Genomic DNA, 18,517 nt, shown 5'->3' on the forward strand with positions numbered 1-18,517 from the left:
GATTTTTCCAGCAGTCTCTGTATTATAATAAGAGGGCGTGTTTTAGTGCCATGCAACACTGACGTTGAACGCTGCAACAAGGTCACGGTGTATGCTCGTTAAAGCCCATTTCCAAAGCCAAGTCAAGATCTTACAGATTCAAAAACACTTTTGGCAGGAAGGTTATATGCTATAAAACTTAAGAAATCCGATGCACAAATGTAACGTAATCTACTCAAAACCGAAAGCTATTGTTCCGAGTATGTCGGTTATTTATATTGCAAGCTATTTATTTGTTATGCTAATTAAATATTAAAAATAACCATATACCATAGGTTACATTAATATCAATTAAAGGAATCAATTCGCGAGTGATTCAAAGAACCGACTCAAAAGAGTGATCCATTTTATAAGAAAACAGTTTCGTGAAATGCTACATGAAAACGCTGCGGAGTTTAAACACAATGTTGCCGACAACTTCGCTACGTTAGCAAATGTGCACGTGTTGTATATGCGCGTGCATACAGTATATGTGTTAATCTGTAAATACAGCTGTTGGAAAGCGTTACAAATGTAATTTAGTAGTGGGTTGCATCAGATTAATCAGAACGCTGCCGCTGCCCCGTTACATTCCTGCAGCACTGATCAACAGATCCGCACCATAACAGACGTTTCCTTTCGCTTTCGGCAACAAAACAAAACGCCTGGCCGTGCGTTACGTGTAAATTATCTGGATCCGCAAGAACAGCAATAACGATTCTGTTGTGTTCTCTCGGAATGTACCAGAACTGGAATGAAGCGGAAACTGCACGTCAGTGGGCGGGGCTTTGACCTCGTGCTCCTAGAGCGGATGATACGTGCAGAACGAGATGAAAACACGGGAGCGCGCGCGCCGTGAAGAAGCGTTGGCACCTTCGAGCTGATTCAATGCGGCTGAACGTTGCATAAGATTGTAAATCTAGGGATTCGAGTAAGCTATGTTGTAGTGGGCTACTGTAACACTGGGACTCTAAAAGTAAAATAAATGTTTGCCCAAACCCGCATAGCCTTATTTAACGTTATTTTAGTGGGGGAAACGAACAAACGATTTTTATGATAGAAACATCCTTAGATAGGTGTACATACATTTTGTATATATCTAGATACATGTCGTACCTATCTATAGGCTATCTGTAGGCTATTTAAATATCATGAATTGGGATTTGCTTTATCTGAAAACGAGTTCAGTCAGTGTGATCCCGTATTTAAAGTTGTTGTTTTTTTTTTTTTACCCGTGCATTTGTGTCACTGTTTTGTTCTTTTGTAAACGCAGGCTATTCTGACTTTCAAGCATGCAAATATTTTTCCATTTGTTCCACTAGTGTTCAGTTTCTGGGTTTGTTGTTTGGTGCCTGGAGCATTTCCAATTTTTAGGAGATTTCTAGGAGAAACTGAAAAAAGCACACTTGCGCAATAGGGGCCCAGGACACATTGCTTTCTCAGAAAATATTTTTTAGGGCTGGACAAATTCTTAATTTAAGAAGAAAGAGGAAGCGTGTGCTTTCCTAAACAGTTTGGGTTTTGCAACTAAACTTTCAACTTAATTAGTTTCATAGCCAAACCTTGGCTAATTATGAATGCCTTATTTCGGTGCACCCATACTGTAATACCACGTACTCCACGCTCTCAGATTAAGCAGTCAGTGTGCATTTAATCACATTCAGGTGTATTCTGCCGTCAGTGTCTGATGTTTCTGATGTTTCTGATGACTGTCATCTCATAAGCTGTTCGTGCTTTCCTGCCACGTTGATTTTGATTCCGGGAAACATTTAGGTGTTACAGCAGAAATGTAAATAAATCTTCATCGTGTGTATGTATTAGCTGACTCCTTGGAAAACCTACACACCCTTGATGTAACAGAAGAGGCCTACAGAATGCCCAAAGAGATCGGTCCAAGCACACACACACTAGTCTGTCTTGCTCTCCCTCTCCAACACACACACACTCTCTCTCTTTCACACTCCACTGTCATCATACAAACACGAAACTTTCTTCACTTTCCTCACTTTTCCTCTCTAACAAAAATGTCACACATGTTCTTGTACTGTACATTCCAGTCCAGTTCATACAGAACAACCAGACATTACTTTTTCTAACACACCCACAGAACCTCACCAATCAGATCCCACCCTATTTGAGATGTTCATGCGTGTGCTGCTGTTATCGTCTGTGTTATGCATTCCTACCCAATGGAGAGTTAGAATACCATTTGGACCCTTTTGCGAAGGCCCCACTCTGTTAACCCGGAGTACCCTCTGCCCCTCCTCTATCACGTGGCTTGTTTTCAACATAACTTGGCATTTCATCATGTGCTTCTTTCCTCCAGAGCCTCACTCTGAACTTTGCGTAATCTTTGAGGCTGTTTTCATGGCTGAATATATAGGCCAAAACACACTGAGAGGCCAACCAGAGAGATCGGCAGGAGGGAGGGGGGAAGTCACAAGATGTCCCTAGGACACAAATGGCTCTAAGTGGCGTTGACTTATTTGACCACCTGAGAAAATAAAGTCTGAGCTACTGAACAACATAATATATTACTATTGACATAACGTCGTGAGTTTAGGATAATACGTTTCGCTACGCTCTCGTGACAGTGTGCGCTGTTTGGAATCTGCAATGATTCAGGTATCAAAACTGCCATGTCTGCGTCTCATATCTCAGCCATTTCTCTTGGCTCATTCAAGGGATCGAAATCGTCATAGCTTTCATTAACACCAGCGTGAGGATTTACTCCCGACCGTCTATCTCCGTCTCAGCGTGTCTGCAAAACGTGCCGTGGTCACGATCATCTGCATGCCTTTGAATTCTAACATTCCCATCCATCCTGTTAAGGGAAAGGAATGTCGAAGTACAGTTCAGATGAGACAGTTGTGTTTTATAGAGTAACAAATGTTGTTTTCCAGTGGTGGATAATGCACTTGCATTGTTTCTAAATGATCTAGAAAACGTTGCTATTCATAGGGTTTCCCAAACTGTTGGAGAAAAGCCATAATTCGGTCATAAAATGTAAAATTTAAATTAATAATTGTACTATGTAATATAGCCTTTGTATATGTATGTGTGTGTGTAGCCAATATATCTACATGACATGTGACCAAACAGCACATGTAAGTGTGTTATGTTAATGAAATATTAACTTTAAATCTCTGGGAGTACTTTAAGTAAATATATTAAGAAAAAAAAAAAAAAAAAAGGTGCAGGCCCAAACTAAACATAAATTATTATGAAACTGTAGGCTAAGTTTGCATGTGTTCTAATATGAATAAGAAACACATTGGCTTCACGTTTAATTATTTCTTAAATTTACTATCAATTTTTAAATACTACAATAAAAGCAACATAATGAATAAATAATAATCGAATCACTCATTTGGAATGAAATTTCACGTCGTCATTAGCTATTGCTTTGATGTTCCCTCAATAGATAACCCGTTCTTACCAGCTGTTTAAAAACTCACGCTTAGTCATTTGGGGTTTTTTGACAGTAATTTGTCTGTTGCAGAATATTGCATCAGGCAGAATGAATGCTAGATCGACTAGTCAGTCCTATACAAGGCGTACGATGTGGATTAAAGACATTTGAGCCTTCATCATACTTTTGAGCGGATTGTTATTAGGGTACCAGAATGGGTTTAAATAACTTTTACACTTTTAGAGATAAAAAAAGGAATAGACTAAAGCACTGCAGTACTTCTATTTACCACAGGCTTTAATCATAACGTTCGTCACCAGCCCACGTGACTCTCTCTCTCTCTCTCTCTCTCTACGTGTTTACAGAGACGAGGGGGCTGGTCTAACCGAAAGGAGGTGGGTAGAAAGGGGCGTGAGCTTATAAAACCGAAGATCGCTGTCTTTTTGTACCTTCCACACATTTAGTCCCTACCGCCCACGGCCACCATCTGCTGCTCCCGAAGCAGAGGCTCATACAACGGCGTCAAGCCTGGAGCTTTAAAGACAACAACGGGGTAAGGACGACATTGCATTCGGCTGATATATCGGGCTCGACAGACGAGCAGACTGAACAAAAACTCCGTGGCTTTGATTTGGATGCGGCGCGACGGTTGGATTTGGTTCATTGCTGGCAGATCTCTGGAAATGTCTAGAAGTTTCTTTTAGGTCCGTTTATAATAGCGCTGCCGTGCATCTTTCGTGGGTTTGCGTTTCTTCGCGCTGATTTAGATGCTGGGGGAGTCACTGCAGCGGCTGCGTTGTGTGTTGTTTTCGGGTCCTTGATTTTATTCATTCGGCGTGATTCGTTGAACATCACGAGTGCTTGTCGTTGACTTGTTAGCCGCCCGAAGAAAATAACGCGTGTCGTTTAGTGGATAACGGACGGAAATAGCGAGCTTTTTCTCCTGGAGTTATTCTTGGCACAAGTCTCCGGGGCATGTAAATGCAAGTCCCTGCTTGTGACGTGACTTGCGTTTACTGCGCCTGTAGTCTTAATTTCTGTTTGAGGTGACCATTTAAAGGGCTAGTTCACCCCAAAATTGAAAATTGTGACATTTCGACTTTAAACTGATGTCGTTACGAACCTTTATAACCCTTACTTTTGTGGACACACAACGAGGACATTTTGGAAGAAAGTCTTTGTATTCATTGCCAGTGAATGCTAACTGAAAGCGCAAAGTCCCTCTAAAATATACATCAAATCAGCATAAAAAGTAGCCCGCACGAATCAAATTTTAATTCCACGTTTTCTCGAGCCTTGCGATAGTTACGGAGTAAAAAAACAGACCGAAATAAATGTATGCGCATGAGATTTAGACGTATGAATCGTTTGAGTCGATTCTGTTTTCTAAACGATTCGTTCATAAATAGATCCGGTTCAGCTCGCTAACTTTCTGTATGTTTTTAAAATCTTTAGTTATACATACTGACATAAGGGTAATCGTAAACAAATTATTACTTTGTACGCATTTGTAAATTAGAAATTTGTAAGAATGAAGTGTTATGGTGCAGGATGTGTAATTGAATACATGATTTACAATGAAGCTAAGCTATTATTTCCCCCTCAGGTACCCCGTTTAAAGCACCACGGTTCCTAAGACATTGGATTAGCTGAGTGAACTTTATCACTAAAGCTAAGACCACCGTTGTTGTTGCCGCCATCCACCAGTCCCACAAATCAGAACAAAATGGTGCAGAACAAGATCACAGAAGTTACCGGATTCCATCGCTCTTTTAAGGTGAGCGCGTGATCTCGCTCGGCTCTACTGCTCTATTCTGCTGTTTCATGAATAAATATTTAATTGTTTTGGCATCAAATGATGGATCACGTCACGTAATGGGCACAAATGTTTTCATTTATTTATACTTGGACGAGTTAAGAGATCAGGCTTATTCCATTGCATAGGGTATCGGAGATCTTAGGACACTGATTAAACATTAAACCGAATACCAAGAGGCTCTTAGTTGTTCGTTAGAAGCCTAGCAATAATTGTAAGCAGGGCTTTTAACAAATGTGCAGCATTGTTGAACTGTTGAAGTCTTGAATAATAGGCTACGCATATATATAATAAATAAGTTATAATAATTTTTCTCCAGGGCCAGAATCCCTTTGAATCTGAGGAATTTTCCAAAACGGGATCCCATCTCCTTGAATCTGCCTTCAATTTTGATTGTTCCGCCCGACTTGGTAAGTTGTTTTTTTTTAACAAAGTGTTTACAGAAGAGCAGAAGGCTCTGCCTGTTTGTGGCCTTACACTGTTTACATATTTTACCTTTAAAGATAAGGGATGAATACCATCTGCTTATTCTTTCTTCATATGATCCATTTGCTCTCTGTATGTGTGTTTATATGACAGTGTTTCAGGTTTTTTTTTTAATTAGATTTTTTTGTTTTGTTGTTGTTTTTGCACACAAGACATGCCATCCAGCCAGCCCATCGACATCCCAGATGCCAAAAAGAGAAACAAGAAGAAAAAGAGATGCCGGGCAACAGACAGCTTCTCAGGGCGATTTGAGGGTAAGTGCATATCAGGTGGGGCGACATCATCTATTTTTGCAAGGCTGAGGTGTTAAAATCATTCAGGTATACTTTTACAGCTGGACGGGTCCAAATAGGTTTAGCAGTGTAAAAATAACACCTTTTGTTTTGATTTCAGATGTATATAAACTGCAGGACGAGGTGCTGGGGGAAGGGGCCTATGCCAGAGTCCAGACCTGCATCAACCAAATCACCCACAAAGAATATGCTGTTAAGGTAAGTTTACATGGTAAATGTTAACTACACTAAGCTGCGACAATGCGGTGTAACTTAAAATAGCAGTTGCATTCTGTAAACGGATATTCCATGTGAAGCGTCCGTGCAGATATGGCGCTCGGGAGCTATTGTTAGAAAGGACTTTCCCTTTGAAGCCGTCTCTTGGAAATCGAATCAAATGGGTTATGGGAATAACATTTCTGTCTTTGGCAAGCAGACGTGACTGTAGTTGTTTTGTGCTGACTGGCACTGTTGCACATGATTGGTGAGGGCTTGCTAGATTCCTTCAAGCTGTGGATGGTGAGGTCACGCTCAGGCCATGCATATGAGTTACACGCTAGTGTTTGAAAATCGTAATATTAAAGCATTCGTTATGTAACGTGTTTTCAAAAATCTGTGAATGGTGTTTAATATTTGTACTCGCCCATGTAGCCAACCGTGTAGTGATGTTGTTGTTCACGGACACGGATGTTTGAATATGCAGTCCCTCTGTTGTGCTACTGTAGTTTTAGTTACAGAGTTATTTGTTTTGTTAGACCGGATGAAAGGCCAACCAATCAGAGACTGGAACGATCACATGCTCTTAACGTTCTTCGCTCTAACTGGCTTGTAGATTATACCAGCCAGTTAGGGAACATAATGTACTGGCAAGCCTGCCGAAACATAAACCTCAAGAGAAAGGGGGGCCAGGGTGGAGTTAAATCCTTGAAGTGTTTACCTACTTTTTTTTTTTTTTTTTTTGTCTCTCTCACATTGCGGAATGTAGATCAAAAGCATATCAGGAAATGTACACTGTGTGCCAGAAATATGTTTCGTTTATACTTACTGATTTGAGGAAGCTCAAGTGTTGACATTTTTGCATGTTTTGTTTTTCTTAGAGTATAACTCGGACTTGCCTTTCTCCTTTCAATTTGTACACGTCTGCATTGCTTTTTTTCACAAGTATAAAGTGGTCTTATATGCAAGCCGCACAAAGACAATACAGTGATTTTAGGGATGCGTTTCAATCCCTGAGGGGGGTGGATCATTACAAGCATTAGGTCAGTTTATGCTGGGATGGGTTTCAGACAACTCTCACCAGATGTCCTGCCAACCCCCTCCTCCTCTTTGCATAGTTTGTGTCAGGGGGGCGAGAGCTGCGGCGTCCCTGTCTGAACAAAAGGAAAGGCTGAATGAAAACAACCCAAGTAGCTGCCTCAGCTGGACCTGGGCAGTGTTTACAAGCGTGGTTTGATTTACTGACGGCGGTCAGACTCTGTAGGGCTCCTTCTAAAGCTAACATAGAGATTTACGGGTGCTCTCACTTGCATTGTATAGAGTACATTGTATTTGGCAACATATTGTAAAAGCTTTTCTGTTCAGCAAATAACATGTTTAGACTTCAGCAACTAGGTGAAATTTGTCACCACATCCCTCGGGTTCCCTCAAGCATTTATAATACCCTGTAATTATTTTTTTTTTTTTTTTTTTTTTTTTTTTTGCGTGTGCTTTTAGTGGATTGATTGCTGACTCAGCCGTGTGGCAGCAGCACTGGGGTTTTTGGGGAATGCGCTGGCCCGCAGGCCTCATTCTTAACCCTGATATGCTTTGTGTGCTCGTCTGCACGCTCTCAATAGCACTGCTAATCCAGGGAGCTGGAAGAGCCACACAGAGGCCTCGCATGGGGGAGGATGTGATTCAATGTCAACAGTAACTTTTGCTTGTGCATTTGGTTGTTGTACTCATAGGGGATTAAGTGAATGGTGTGGGTCCCTCACCCAAAAACGTATTAATGTAGTTTTTACCTGCCTCTGTAAAAAATAAAAATTGTGTGTATAATGTAATATATATTTTGCATTTCACACATAAAAAAAAAAACACTTGATGGTTCACTTTTGTGAATTATTACATTTTAAGGTGGTTTAATTTGTAATCGGATGGTCTCTTGGATTAGAGGGTGGTTGTCACCATAGGATGTTGTTTCTAATATGGCTTTGATCCAACCTGCCATTTTTGTCACTTTGTAGATCATTGAGAAAAGGCCAGGACACAGCAGGAGTCGTGTTTTCAGAGAGGTGGAAATGCTGTACCAGTGTCAGGGGCACAGGTAACCTATTTTTTTTTCACAGACAGTGTGTTTTCTTATGTGAAAATGTGGTTTTAACTGTTGTCTTTTGTCTATCCAACAGAAATATCCTGGAGCTGGTGGAGTTCTTTGAGGAGGAGGACAAATTTTACCTAGTTTTTGAGAAACTGAGAGGAGGTACGTGTGTTTTCTGTAGTGTTATGTTACTCTTGAGAAACACTACCAAGCGTCCCCGGGGCTCAAAGACCAGCCACGAGTAATTAAATTGAGACCACTCCATTGGAATGTGAAGATCGCGTGCCCTGGTGTTAATGTGTAACAATGTTTTGTTTTTTTTAAGGTTCTGTCTTGGCCCACATTCACAAGAGGAGATACTTCAGCGAGCAGGAAGCCAGCATTGTGGTGCAGGACATTGCTAGTGCACTGGACTTCCTTCACAATAAAGGTACAAGAAAACAGACTGGGAGGAGGGCTCTAGGCCTGGAAAAAGGAGATAAGAAGATGGTGTTACACATGGGGGGTGGCTTTCTCTGGAGACTGTTGGGGAAGGGGAGGTTATGGGGGTTGTTGGAAATTGTATCAAGTTGATCATATTTCATCATCTAGCTTGAGGGATATGAAATGGATTTCTAGGTGAAGTTGTGAGCTGACGTTTTATTCCTGTCAGTACGGTTGGGTGATGGGGATGCTAAGCTAAATTTAGTGGCACTTAGCAACAAGCTGTTTTGGAAACATTTGCCTATCTTTGCCTCTGTCGACAATCCTCACTTAGCCTAAATACCACACAACTAACCCATGACTTGTATTTGCTCCTTTTGCAGGAATGGCTCACAGAGACCTGAAGCCTGAAAACATCTTGTGTGAACACGAGGACAGGGTGGGTCTTTTATGACGGCGTGTTTGCCTAATCAGAGACTCAGGCTATACTTTGTATTTATGGTAAAATTTTAATCAGATGATTTGAGGTTTCCAAGCAGACTATTAAAAACTCATGCTCAGCAGTTGTGGAGATGGAATCATTTCTGAGCAAAGGTTTTTCATCCGATTTCCTGTTGATGTGTTTCTTGCAGATTTCGCCTGTGAAGATATGCGATTTTGATCTTGGCAGTGGAATTAAACTCAACAGTGACAGTTCACCCATCTCCACTCCAGAGCTCCTCACTCCAGTAAGTGTCTTTGTGACCCTAAACAAAGTATTGCGTTTGAATGAGAAAAAACATGATAAGCTGTTAACGCCCAACTCCCTGTTGTTTTGAAGTCTATGGATAAGATATACACATTGTCAATGGCGTTTCTTATCTGCTTTTAATGTGATTGGTCGATGCTGAGTGGTGTCAGTAGGGTAACTCATTCTGATTGGCTAATTTAATCATTTTAAAGACAGCGATGACGCAATGGTTTTATGACAACAATTTAAAGAAACCAAACTCTGTTTTGAGATAATGGAGCAGCAGTATTGAGCCTATTCTTAATTTACCTTCATGGATTTAAACTTGTTGGTAACTTGCGGCTTACAGGCTTTACATTAAAACCAATTTTTGTTTCTTTGAAAATATTTGAAATGGGCTTCATTTATTCTAAGCTCTTAAGTTTGTGTGTAAACAAAGATCTGTCTTCAGCTTTATGGCTTTGAATAAACGGGGCAAGACACGCCAGAACAGGTGATTATGGCAGGGTGGACAGTGAGAAATCCTCAGCATGGGGCTTTCAGGGTAACCCGAGTTGGATCCAACAGCTTGTTGAAAAGACTATTTGTGGACTGAATGGTTAAAGGGTGAAAGATTCTAGTGTATCTAGTCAGTAAACAATGTGGGGTTTGTCTTTATGTCCTGTGCTTGCTAATGGACAAAAAGTCTCGCGTGATTCTGCCATAGGGGAGAGAGTTTTATTTGAATACATTGCACATATTTAAAGGGATAACAAATTCTGCCACTCAAACCTGTAGGACTTTATGCAAAACACAAAATCTGTCAATGTTCCTATAATGCAAGTCCGTGAGATCCAGTGTTGTTTTTAAAAGTTACAAAATATCATGTTGGAAACAAAAAGCAGTCATACAGGTTTTGAACAGCATGAAAATGTTTTGGTTTGTTTTTTTTTTTTAAACCATCCCTTTAACAGTTCAGTCCTAGTTGCGCACCTAGAGACCTTGAAGCATCTAGATAAGGATTTGTTAGAATGTTTTGTTCTTGGCTGCTGCCTTTTTTCTTTTTTTTTTTTCCAAGAAGCATGCACTCATTCAGAGTTCCAGAAATATGTCCGTCTTTGTCAGGAAAGGATGGAATGTTGGCCAGAAAGTTCTTTTGTTCTTTTTTTTTTTTAAAACTTTGAGCCAGTATTTATATAGTTCCAATTTCTCAATTTGTGTACTTGTGGAAAGCATGAGGAGGACAAGAATTCAACCCAAACAAACATTTTGGGCCTTTGTGCTCCAATTTCCTGTCGTACCTTCTCCCTTAAACACAGTTTAGACTCCATTTCTCATTTGTTTTTGTCTCTGTGGATTTCCTCAAGCCTGTCTGGGCATTAGTCTTTCAGTCAGTGTTACCACCCCACACCTAGCAACTGTTCTGTGATTGGCTTGGTGAGAGGGAGGATGAAAGAGGGAGGAGCATTGTGTGCACTCTGGTCATGCACTCAACATGTTTTTCTTGGGCAGGATCCCAAGGATATTATCAGTTGTTGTGAGGTTTTTTTTTGTTTTTTTTTTTACTGTTAGCTTGACGTTAACTCTTTGTTTGTCACTAGATTACTTTGCGCTTTACAAGATTTTCCCTCTCAATTCCTTTCGTTTTACTCTTACCACAGACTTTTGTGAGTGCCTGTACCCTAAATGCTTCTAGAACGTCATGATTTCTGAGAAGTGTGTGTACTTTACTTCCTAAACCTGCAAATTGGTTTTTTTTTTTTGTACTGCACATACACCTGTACTTTGTGTTAACCTATAACCACAAGGGAAATTTGTATATGTATATGTGACTTGCTTGCTCGGCTGATGCATGCCTTACTGGCAACCACAAAAACACATGAACCAACTGTGCGACTGCTCGAGCCAGTTTGTCCTTCGTTGGAAAGCCCCATATATATATATATATATATATATATATATATATATATATATATATATATATATATATATATATATATATATATATATATATATATATATATATATATATATATATATATATATAATCTGCACGTGACTGATGCAATGCTATGCTAGTCTTACAGCTGAAGTTTCTCGAAAGTGAAAATCTGCTGCGCTGTTATCATTGAAGACCCCCTCCCTCTTTCTTATCGCAAAGACGCAGAGATAGGCTGGCAAACTAGCTAGAGGACTATACTTAGATTTTATAAAACTGCTGCAAAACATAAGCCCTATTTAAAGGTCGCTCTGTTTTCCTGGTTCGTAGAAACTGGATACAGTCGGGTACACAACTGACTAGTTACATACTACAGCAATGTATATGTAGCTCTGGATTGGTCGTTCGTTCTGAAAGTCTTTTGTTCAGGAGTGGGGGTGGTTGTGAAGTGTTCACTTGAATGTGAGGGTGTTGAGAGGCGGTGAGCAAAAACAGCCGTGTCGATGGGGGTTGGGTGCAACAGTGGAAGCTTTTGTCTGCACTCGGATTCCTGCACTGCGAAATAGCATTACATAAGTGCAAGGAGGCGGAGCAACAACGGCAGCTGGGTTGAGGATAACAAAAGAGACTAGGCAGAGCAGACAGACTGCTTCCTTTTAACCTCAGAGACACAAACCAAAACATGGCCATGATGCACTTCAACACCTGTGAAAGCACACGAAGGGAAGGAGGTTGGTCATACCCGTCATTGGAGCATTTGCGGCATAACTGGTTCATGCCCACTTTTGAACTTTAACCTCGTATGATAACATATTTATGAGTGCAAGTTGTTGTTGGGTTCAGATATTGGCCTTTATGCATTAGAACTGAAGAATACGAATTCAGGGATGTTCTAGGATTTGCAAGCTCTTGGAAAAACCGCTAAAGCGAGTTTTGTAACACTGACCTCAGTCTGGATTGCATAATTATAGGGGCTTAATGCAGCAAGATGGCCCAACCCATTGAGGAAAAACTAAAAGAAAGCCAGATCTTTCCAGAAAGGTCTTTGTCCTGCTGAACTACTGAACCGTTACTTCAGAGAGGTTTTATCCTTTTACATCAAAGATGTGTGGGTCTGTGAGCTGATGTTGCTGCAAACTCAGTGTGTGTTGTTATGTAATAAAGCATGGTATGTGGGTTTTTCGGGACACCCAATCCTTTTTTTTTTTCTGTCCCAATGCGTGACCTAGTTTTAGGCAGAGGCGGCTGAAGCCCAAACCGACAAAGCAGTCTGCACTTGCATGACTCACTACCCCGCCTCCATCTGTGACATAACAATTGTTATGTGGTTACTTCATTTAAGGTGCTGTAAGCCACAGTTGCATTTTCCATCTGGACTGCAGCACAAATGCTCTTCATGAACAATAACCGGGGGTGAATACTCAAGCATTCAACTAATTAATCTGTCGTCAACCCCCACTCTAGCTTGGCGCAGTCTGCTGTTTACCATGTGATTCTCACGCGGCCGGTCTCAGACGTGCTTAGGGGTCCCACAGAACACATGACATTTGTCAGCTGAATTTTTCTTTTCTTTTCTTTTTTGCACAGCCAGTTCAGTGCAATGAACCAGGTGCCAGTTGATTACTTTCTTCTCACCTCTTCTTTCTCTTTCCTTTCTCTCACCTTAGTGTGGATCTGCTGAATACATGGCGCCGGAAGTTGTGGAAGCCTTCAACGAGGAGGCCACCATCTACGATAAGCGTTGTGATCTTTGGAGCCTGGGCGTCATCCTTTACATCATGCTGAGCGGTTACCCCCCCTTTGTGGGCCGCTGTGGAAGTGACTGTGGATGGGAGAACGGAGAACCTTGTCAAGCGTGTCAGGTACATCACACACCCTGTTGCACTGTTGTAATAGTATCATATTCATGTGCTGCTCAATAAATGAAACTCATCTTGTGTGTTTTTTTTGGTTTTTTGTTTTTCCCCCCCAAGAACACACTGTTTGAAAGTATACAGGAGGGAAAATATGAGTTTCCAGAGAAAGAGTGGGCTCATATTTCCTCCAGTGCCAAAGACCTCATTTCCAAACTGCTTGTGCGGGACGCGAAGAAACGTCTCAGCGCTGCTCAGGTTCTCCAGCACCCCTGGGTACAAGGGGTAAGGACACAACGAAGTGTAATTTTTAGTAACTTTAGACCATTTCTTCATGTTTCTTTTGTTTTTTAAAACCGTCATCTTTCTTTCTGTAGGGTGCCTTTGACTGTCTCCCTTCCTCTATCCTGCTGCAAAGGTAAGCTGAGTTTGTGCCAGCCTTTCTGCTAGTAAATGCAGCTTGCAGCTAAATCATCAAGCTAACCTTGTCCTTTCCTTCCTTGCACACAGAAATAGCAGCACTAAGGACCTGACGTTCTTTGCGGGCAAGGCTGTTGCCATGAACCGGCAGCTAGCCGAGCAAGACGACCTAGAAGAACAGCAACTTCAGGACTCCCCTCAGGTCGTTACAGCCGGTGCCACGTCCATGCGCCTCTCCCCTCCCTCCAACTCCAAACTGGCCAAGCGCAGACAGAGAAGTAGCCTGCTGAAAGGAGCGCCCGTGTCTGCCTCCGAGCTCAGGCAGCTCCTGGCACCGCTGGTCATTGTGGGAGACTGTGCTTGATCGGTTGAGCTGGACTCCCCGTGAACGATTTTCCAATTTCAAATGGACAAAGTATCTGCTACCTTTTGTGCAAATCCCTCTCCGTTTCTTCTGCCCACTTGAATGGACCCAGTCCTTTCCTAGACAATGGTTCAGTTTGTGCCTGTTGCGAATCCAGTTTGCTTCTTTAAGAACTGGCGCAAAAGCTCCTACAGCACTTTGTTCAGCTCTCCACAGCATGGGAATTACCTTGAGAGCTCAAGGCGAATAAACTGGACTCTGTTTAGGACCGAGATTGGGTTACACAAGCCATTCGGAAATTTGTCTAAAGGTAGAGCGTAAAATACCAGCTCAGACACCAAAGGTCTAATACCCCCCTACACGCGCACACACACACACCCCATCCCTCCCCCTTCCCGAACCTCTTTTTGTGCTGCTTTCACGTTACAACTGGATCCACTGTGAATTTTCTCTGTGAGAGATACAATTGCGTTTGTTTTTCAGGAACCTACTTCCTGTGTGTGTATGTGCATACATCCCCCCTCCCCTTCAGCAGATACTGAAGATGCTGGTATGTGCTTATGCAACCCTGATGAAGGCTATTATGACTTGCATTACTAGCAGAGATCTTGTATAAGTGGAGCGAAGCTCTGAAAATAGTGCCTCACCTAACTCAATGCATCGCTGTCCTTCCCCCACAGCCTTTTAATTGCGTCACGAAAACCCATTGACCATTAAGAGTAGCTAGTTTCCGTCATTCAAGCACTTCCAGAGTGTGTCCTTATAGCTAGACTATCCCAGCAGTCTGCTTTCGAGACATGGGTTCCCCTAGTTGAGGAACCGGTAAATGCATTTGATTTAGGGTGCATGTGAGGTTTTCTGAAGACTCCAGTTGGAATCGCAGCATCACATGCATCCAAACTGATGTCTAGGAAACTGTAACTGTTTCCTGTAAATTTCACCCAAATCTTATCAATAAATGATAAGTGACTATATAAACATTTCAGAGCACAACTGGGATTGAGTGCACGCTGGGAAATGACCAGGTTGTTGCACAAGCACACGTCTGCCAATGTGACTACATGAATGACGATGGTCAGTATCAGAGTCCCCCACTTTAAGGGACGAGTATGGTACAGAAATATCGAACTGTCAGATTGCGGATGCCACCAAAAAGTAAACTATATAAATATTAAGAGGGGAGGGAGAGATTATTTTCAAGTAACAGGAAAAAATAAAACAAAAAAAAACAAACAAAACAAAACAAACAAAAAAAATCGAAAAAGCATTCCAGCAAAAGTATTAAAAAAATCTAAACAAAAAAAAAAAGTCTTCCAAGAAAATGTAGCTGTATGAGTGAAATGGTCTAAGAAAGTTTACTTGTTATTTTTTTTTTTATACGTTCATGGTTGACTCAAATAGAGTGTGCCACACTGATGTTTCAAACTTTGTTGAGCTTTGTAACTTTTTATTGAAAGAATATTATTTTCTATCTTATTTTTATGCAGGTGCTGTTCAGGTGGAACGTTTTCCTTTTTTTATAGTTTTGTTACTTTATTAATGTTGATTTAAATGCTGTAAAGAATGAGAAGGGTGTATTTGAATGTGACTGGAGTTAGGGGGAGAAGGGTAGGATTAAAACGAACGAAGGAAGGAAAAAAGACAGGGAGTCCTATAATCTGTACAGATCTGATGGTTTTTTTGTTTTTTGGAAATGACTTCAGGGTTGTTTAAACTCCCCTTTTCTCTTAGAAACCATTGGTGGCTTGATCATTTTAGTAAGATGCAACAATTTTTGCCCATGTGCGCTCGTTTCTAAAATCGAATGCACTGCTGTGTCTGATAGTGTTGATCGTGAATCCGCTTTAGATTTTCCCATGCCAATTCATAAGACACAGCATTCTTGGTTGAGCTGAGCACAGACCATCATTCCCTCTCCAAGATGCAGAAAGCATTTGAGTCCAGACGTCTGGATTCAGATCAAGTCTTTATAAATTCTGCAAGCATTAGTGTCACCAATGGGAGTTCAAATCACTCAAGCATGTGATCCTGTTGAATGTTTTCGGAGTGTCGCCCATTCTGTCGTGTTGCTCTGAGATGCTTTGAGAAACCTAATGGCAGTCCTTGGTTTTGAAGGGCCCATTATGCTGATTATTATGACACTGATTGTAACCTTTATTGATTTTTGGTCTTTCTTTCTTTAAGAATCTTTTTACAGATGCATCTTTGTGGGTTTTTATGTCTTATAGTAAGACTTGAATTGTATGTGCAGCGGTTTCCTCATGTTTTGTTCAGGAAACTTCTTTTGCTATGATGTACAAATGGCAAACAAAAAATTTTCATAAGCTGAGATTTAAAGCAATCTTTGGTCTGGAAAGTACCATTTCCGCCACTTCTGTTCAGTATTTTATCTTTCTCCTTGGCTTTGGTATATTGCAGAAATCCCAAGTGTTTGGGTTTGTATTTTCTGAAGAGTCTGTGGCGCTTGGCTGGTCCTCTAAAGCCTGTGTGCCTCTGACAAACGATTCACCACTCTTTTACCCATAATGTAGTTATGGGTTGCCTTGTATTAACAGATCTGACTTGGATTCTCAAATATTTTTGGGGGTATGTAGAAAGTTCTCATTCAATGTTCCTGTTTTACACAGCCCAATATTAGCCATTACAAACAAGTTTCTTAATATGAAGTTCCTTTTTGTTTTCTTTTTCCCCGACCCAAATATTATTGGGATAAAAGTATTCAGGTGCACAATAGTTTTTTGTTTTTGTTTTACAATCAAATGTGACCCTCTAGTCTGAAGGCTATTGTTTTTGGGGTGATGTTAGCAACTCTTATTAAGAGCACCGTTTGCCCATTTCTAAATTCCAAACTTTGTCCAAAATAATAATTGGGGGAAGGGAATCTGAAATTGGGGGGGTCTCATTTGGGGTAACAGGTATTGATTTAAAAAGCACTTTACTGTACAATGTGGTTGACTGCAGTTCACTCGAAGCTACATTTATGACTGTTGTGACAGAATTTTGTATTGTTTTGTACAAAACAAACCAACAAAAACGCAATAAAATGCTTTAAACGATGCCTTTGTTTTTGTCTTGCGTTTCTGTAAAGCTGAACCTTATCGATCCTACCTCTGCCTGTGTTCACACAGAATCACGAGCTTCGCATCACATGCGGATACGGCAAACATTGACACTTCTAATAAAGTTCAATCTCTCAGAAAAAGTTTTCAAAAGGACTGATCCTGTTGACATAATCACACATGTTGCTATCACCCGAGCACGAGTCACATGGTGCATCACCTTACTAAGTCAACATGGTGAAAACTGCAGCAGAAAAGTGCTGATTTTTTTTTTTTACTTGTACAGGGACAAATGTTTCTTTAGAGAGTCTGATGCAACCACTAAAAGTTAGCTCTACGGTTGCCATGGAGATCTCAGAGCAGCTTAGCAGCCTACTGTAAAAGTGTGGGTTGAACGTGAACATGAACATGCGGAGAGACTCAGCAAACTGTTTGGATCCCACTACTGCGTGTGTGCAGAAACCAAGGGCCATTATAATTCTGTTGGTATACATTAAAATTATTGATGCAATCAAAATTTATAGCATATTCATAAAAGTACTATAACGGACTAGGTACTAATGTGAAAATGTATAATCATTTGCTGCAAATAGTCACCGTTTATTTAAAGTTTTTAACCATTTTAAGTGAGTTTTTAGGTTAAATGGCCCTGCAGTGTGACTTATTAATTTTATAAACAAATATTTACTTGCACAATGTAATGTAGTCTGTAAATTAAAATGGTACTGTAAAAAAAACTACATGTAGAATAATTAGAAAATGAAGTGAGATTTCATTTAGGTGTGTGTGCAATACTGCTACTAATATTAAAAACAACCAAGTTATTTTATCATTGTGTTATTAATATTATGTTATTATTAATAAAAGTAACCTCGTTCTCGTGTTCTCTCTCTCTCTCTCTCTCTCTCTCTCTCTCTCTCTCTCTCTCTCTCTCTCTCACACACACACACACACACACACACACACACACACACACGCAGTCTCTTTAATAATAGTTCATACCTTTTCATACTTTCTATGGTATGTCTCCCTCTAGTGTTAGATGAGCACTTTCTTTCGTCGATGACCATTCTCTGATTCTCTCTCATTGGATACTGAAGACCGTTTGGGGTAATTATCCCGACACTTAATGTTAAAAAAAATGTATTTAATTTGCCAATGATAAATCAAGATTTTAACTGAATTCAAATTGGACCTCGTTTCTAATAGGCTGAGCAGTCCTGCTAATTAAGAGTTGGAATGACTTTCAGGTGTGTGCACTTTTATAAAAGTGAGACCCAAAATAGTACAAGCGGGTTTGGACTTTGGAAAAGCGAGAAGGTTAAGTCAGAAACAAAACAAAAAAAAAAAAAAAAAAAAAAAAAAGCGAGTGACTGTTAGTATGAGGATGGGGGGTGTTTATGGATTATATTAGCACTTTGCTTTTTACTTTATTGGACTCACTTGC

General features: G+C 40.6%; 1 protein-coding gene across 1 annotated transcript; it reads left to right on the forward strand.

Annotated features, from left to right (window-relative positions):
- The first annotated feature begins 3,828 nt into the window (after nucleotides 1-3,828).
- mknk2b (MAPK interacting serine/threonine kinase 2b) lies at nucleotides 3,829-17,067 on the forward strand. The gene is made up of 14 exons (XM_043246139.1): nucleotides 3,829-3,983; nucleotides 5,037-5,207; nucleotides 5,566-5,656; nucleotides 5,885-5,986; nucleotides 6,126-6,223; nucleotides 8,230-8,309; nucleotides 8,392-8,465; nucleotides 8,629-8,733; nucleotides 9,110-9,165; nucleotides 9,359-9,454; nucleotides 13,042-13,236; nucleotides 13,348-13,512; nucleotides 13,605-13,645; nucleotides 13,738-17,067. Exons 2-14 carry the CDS (start codon nucleotides 5,157-5,159, stop codon nucleotides 14,009-14,011), a joined length of 1,428 nt encoding a protein of 475 aa, XP_043102074.1. The 5' UTR covers nucleotides 3,829-3,983; nucleotides 5,037-5,156; the 3' UTR covers nucleotides 14,012-17,067.
- Nucleotides 17,068-18,517: the final 1,450 nt, after the last annotated feature.

Source organism: Puntigrus tetrazona, chromosome 8, assembly GCF_018831695.1.
Source record: "Puntigrus tetrazona isolate hp1 chromosome 8, ASM1883169v1, whole genome shotgun sequence".
In the NCBI taxonomy this organism is placed as follows: Eukaryota; Metazoa; Chordata; class Actinopteri; order Cypriniformes; family Cyprinidae; genus Puntigrus; species Puntigrus tetrazona.

Excerpts from the sequence above, each read along its gene's own strand:
- mknk2b (XM_043246139.1), top strand. The coding sequence starts at position 5,157 with ATGGTGCAGAACAAGATCACAGAAGTTACCGGATTCCATCGCTCTTTT. Across the intron at positions 5,657-5,884 it reads TGATTGTTCCGCCCGACTTG|ACATGCCATCCAGCCAGCCC; the intron begins GTAAGTTGTTTT and ends TTTGCACACAAG. Across the intron at positions 9,455-13,041 it reads CTCCAGAGCTCCTCACTCCA|TGTGGATCTGCTGAATACAT; the intron begins GTAAGTGTCTTT and ends CTCTCACCTTAG.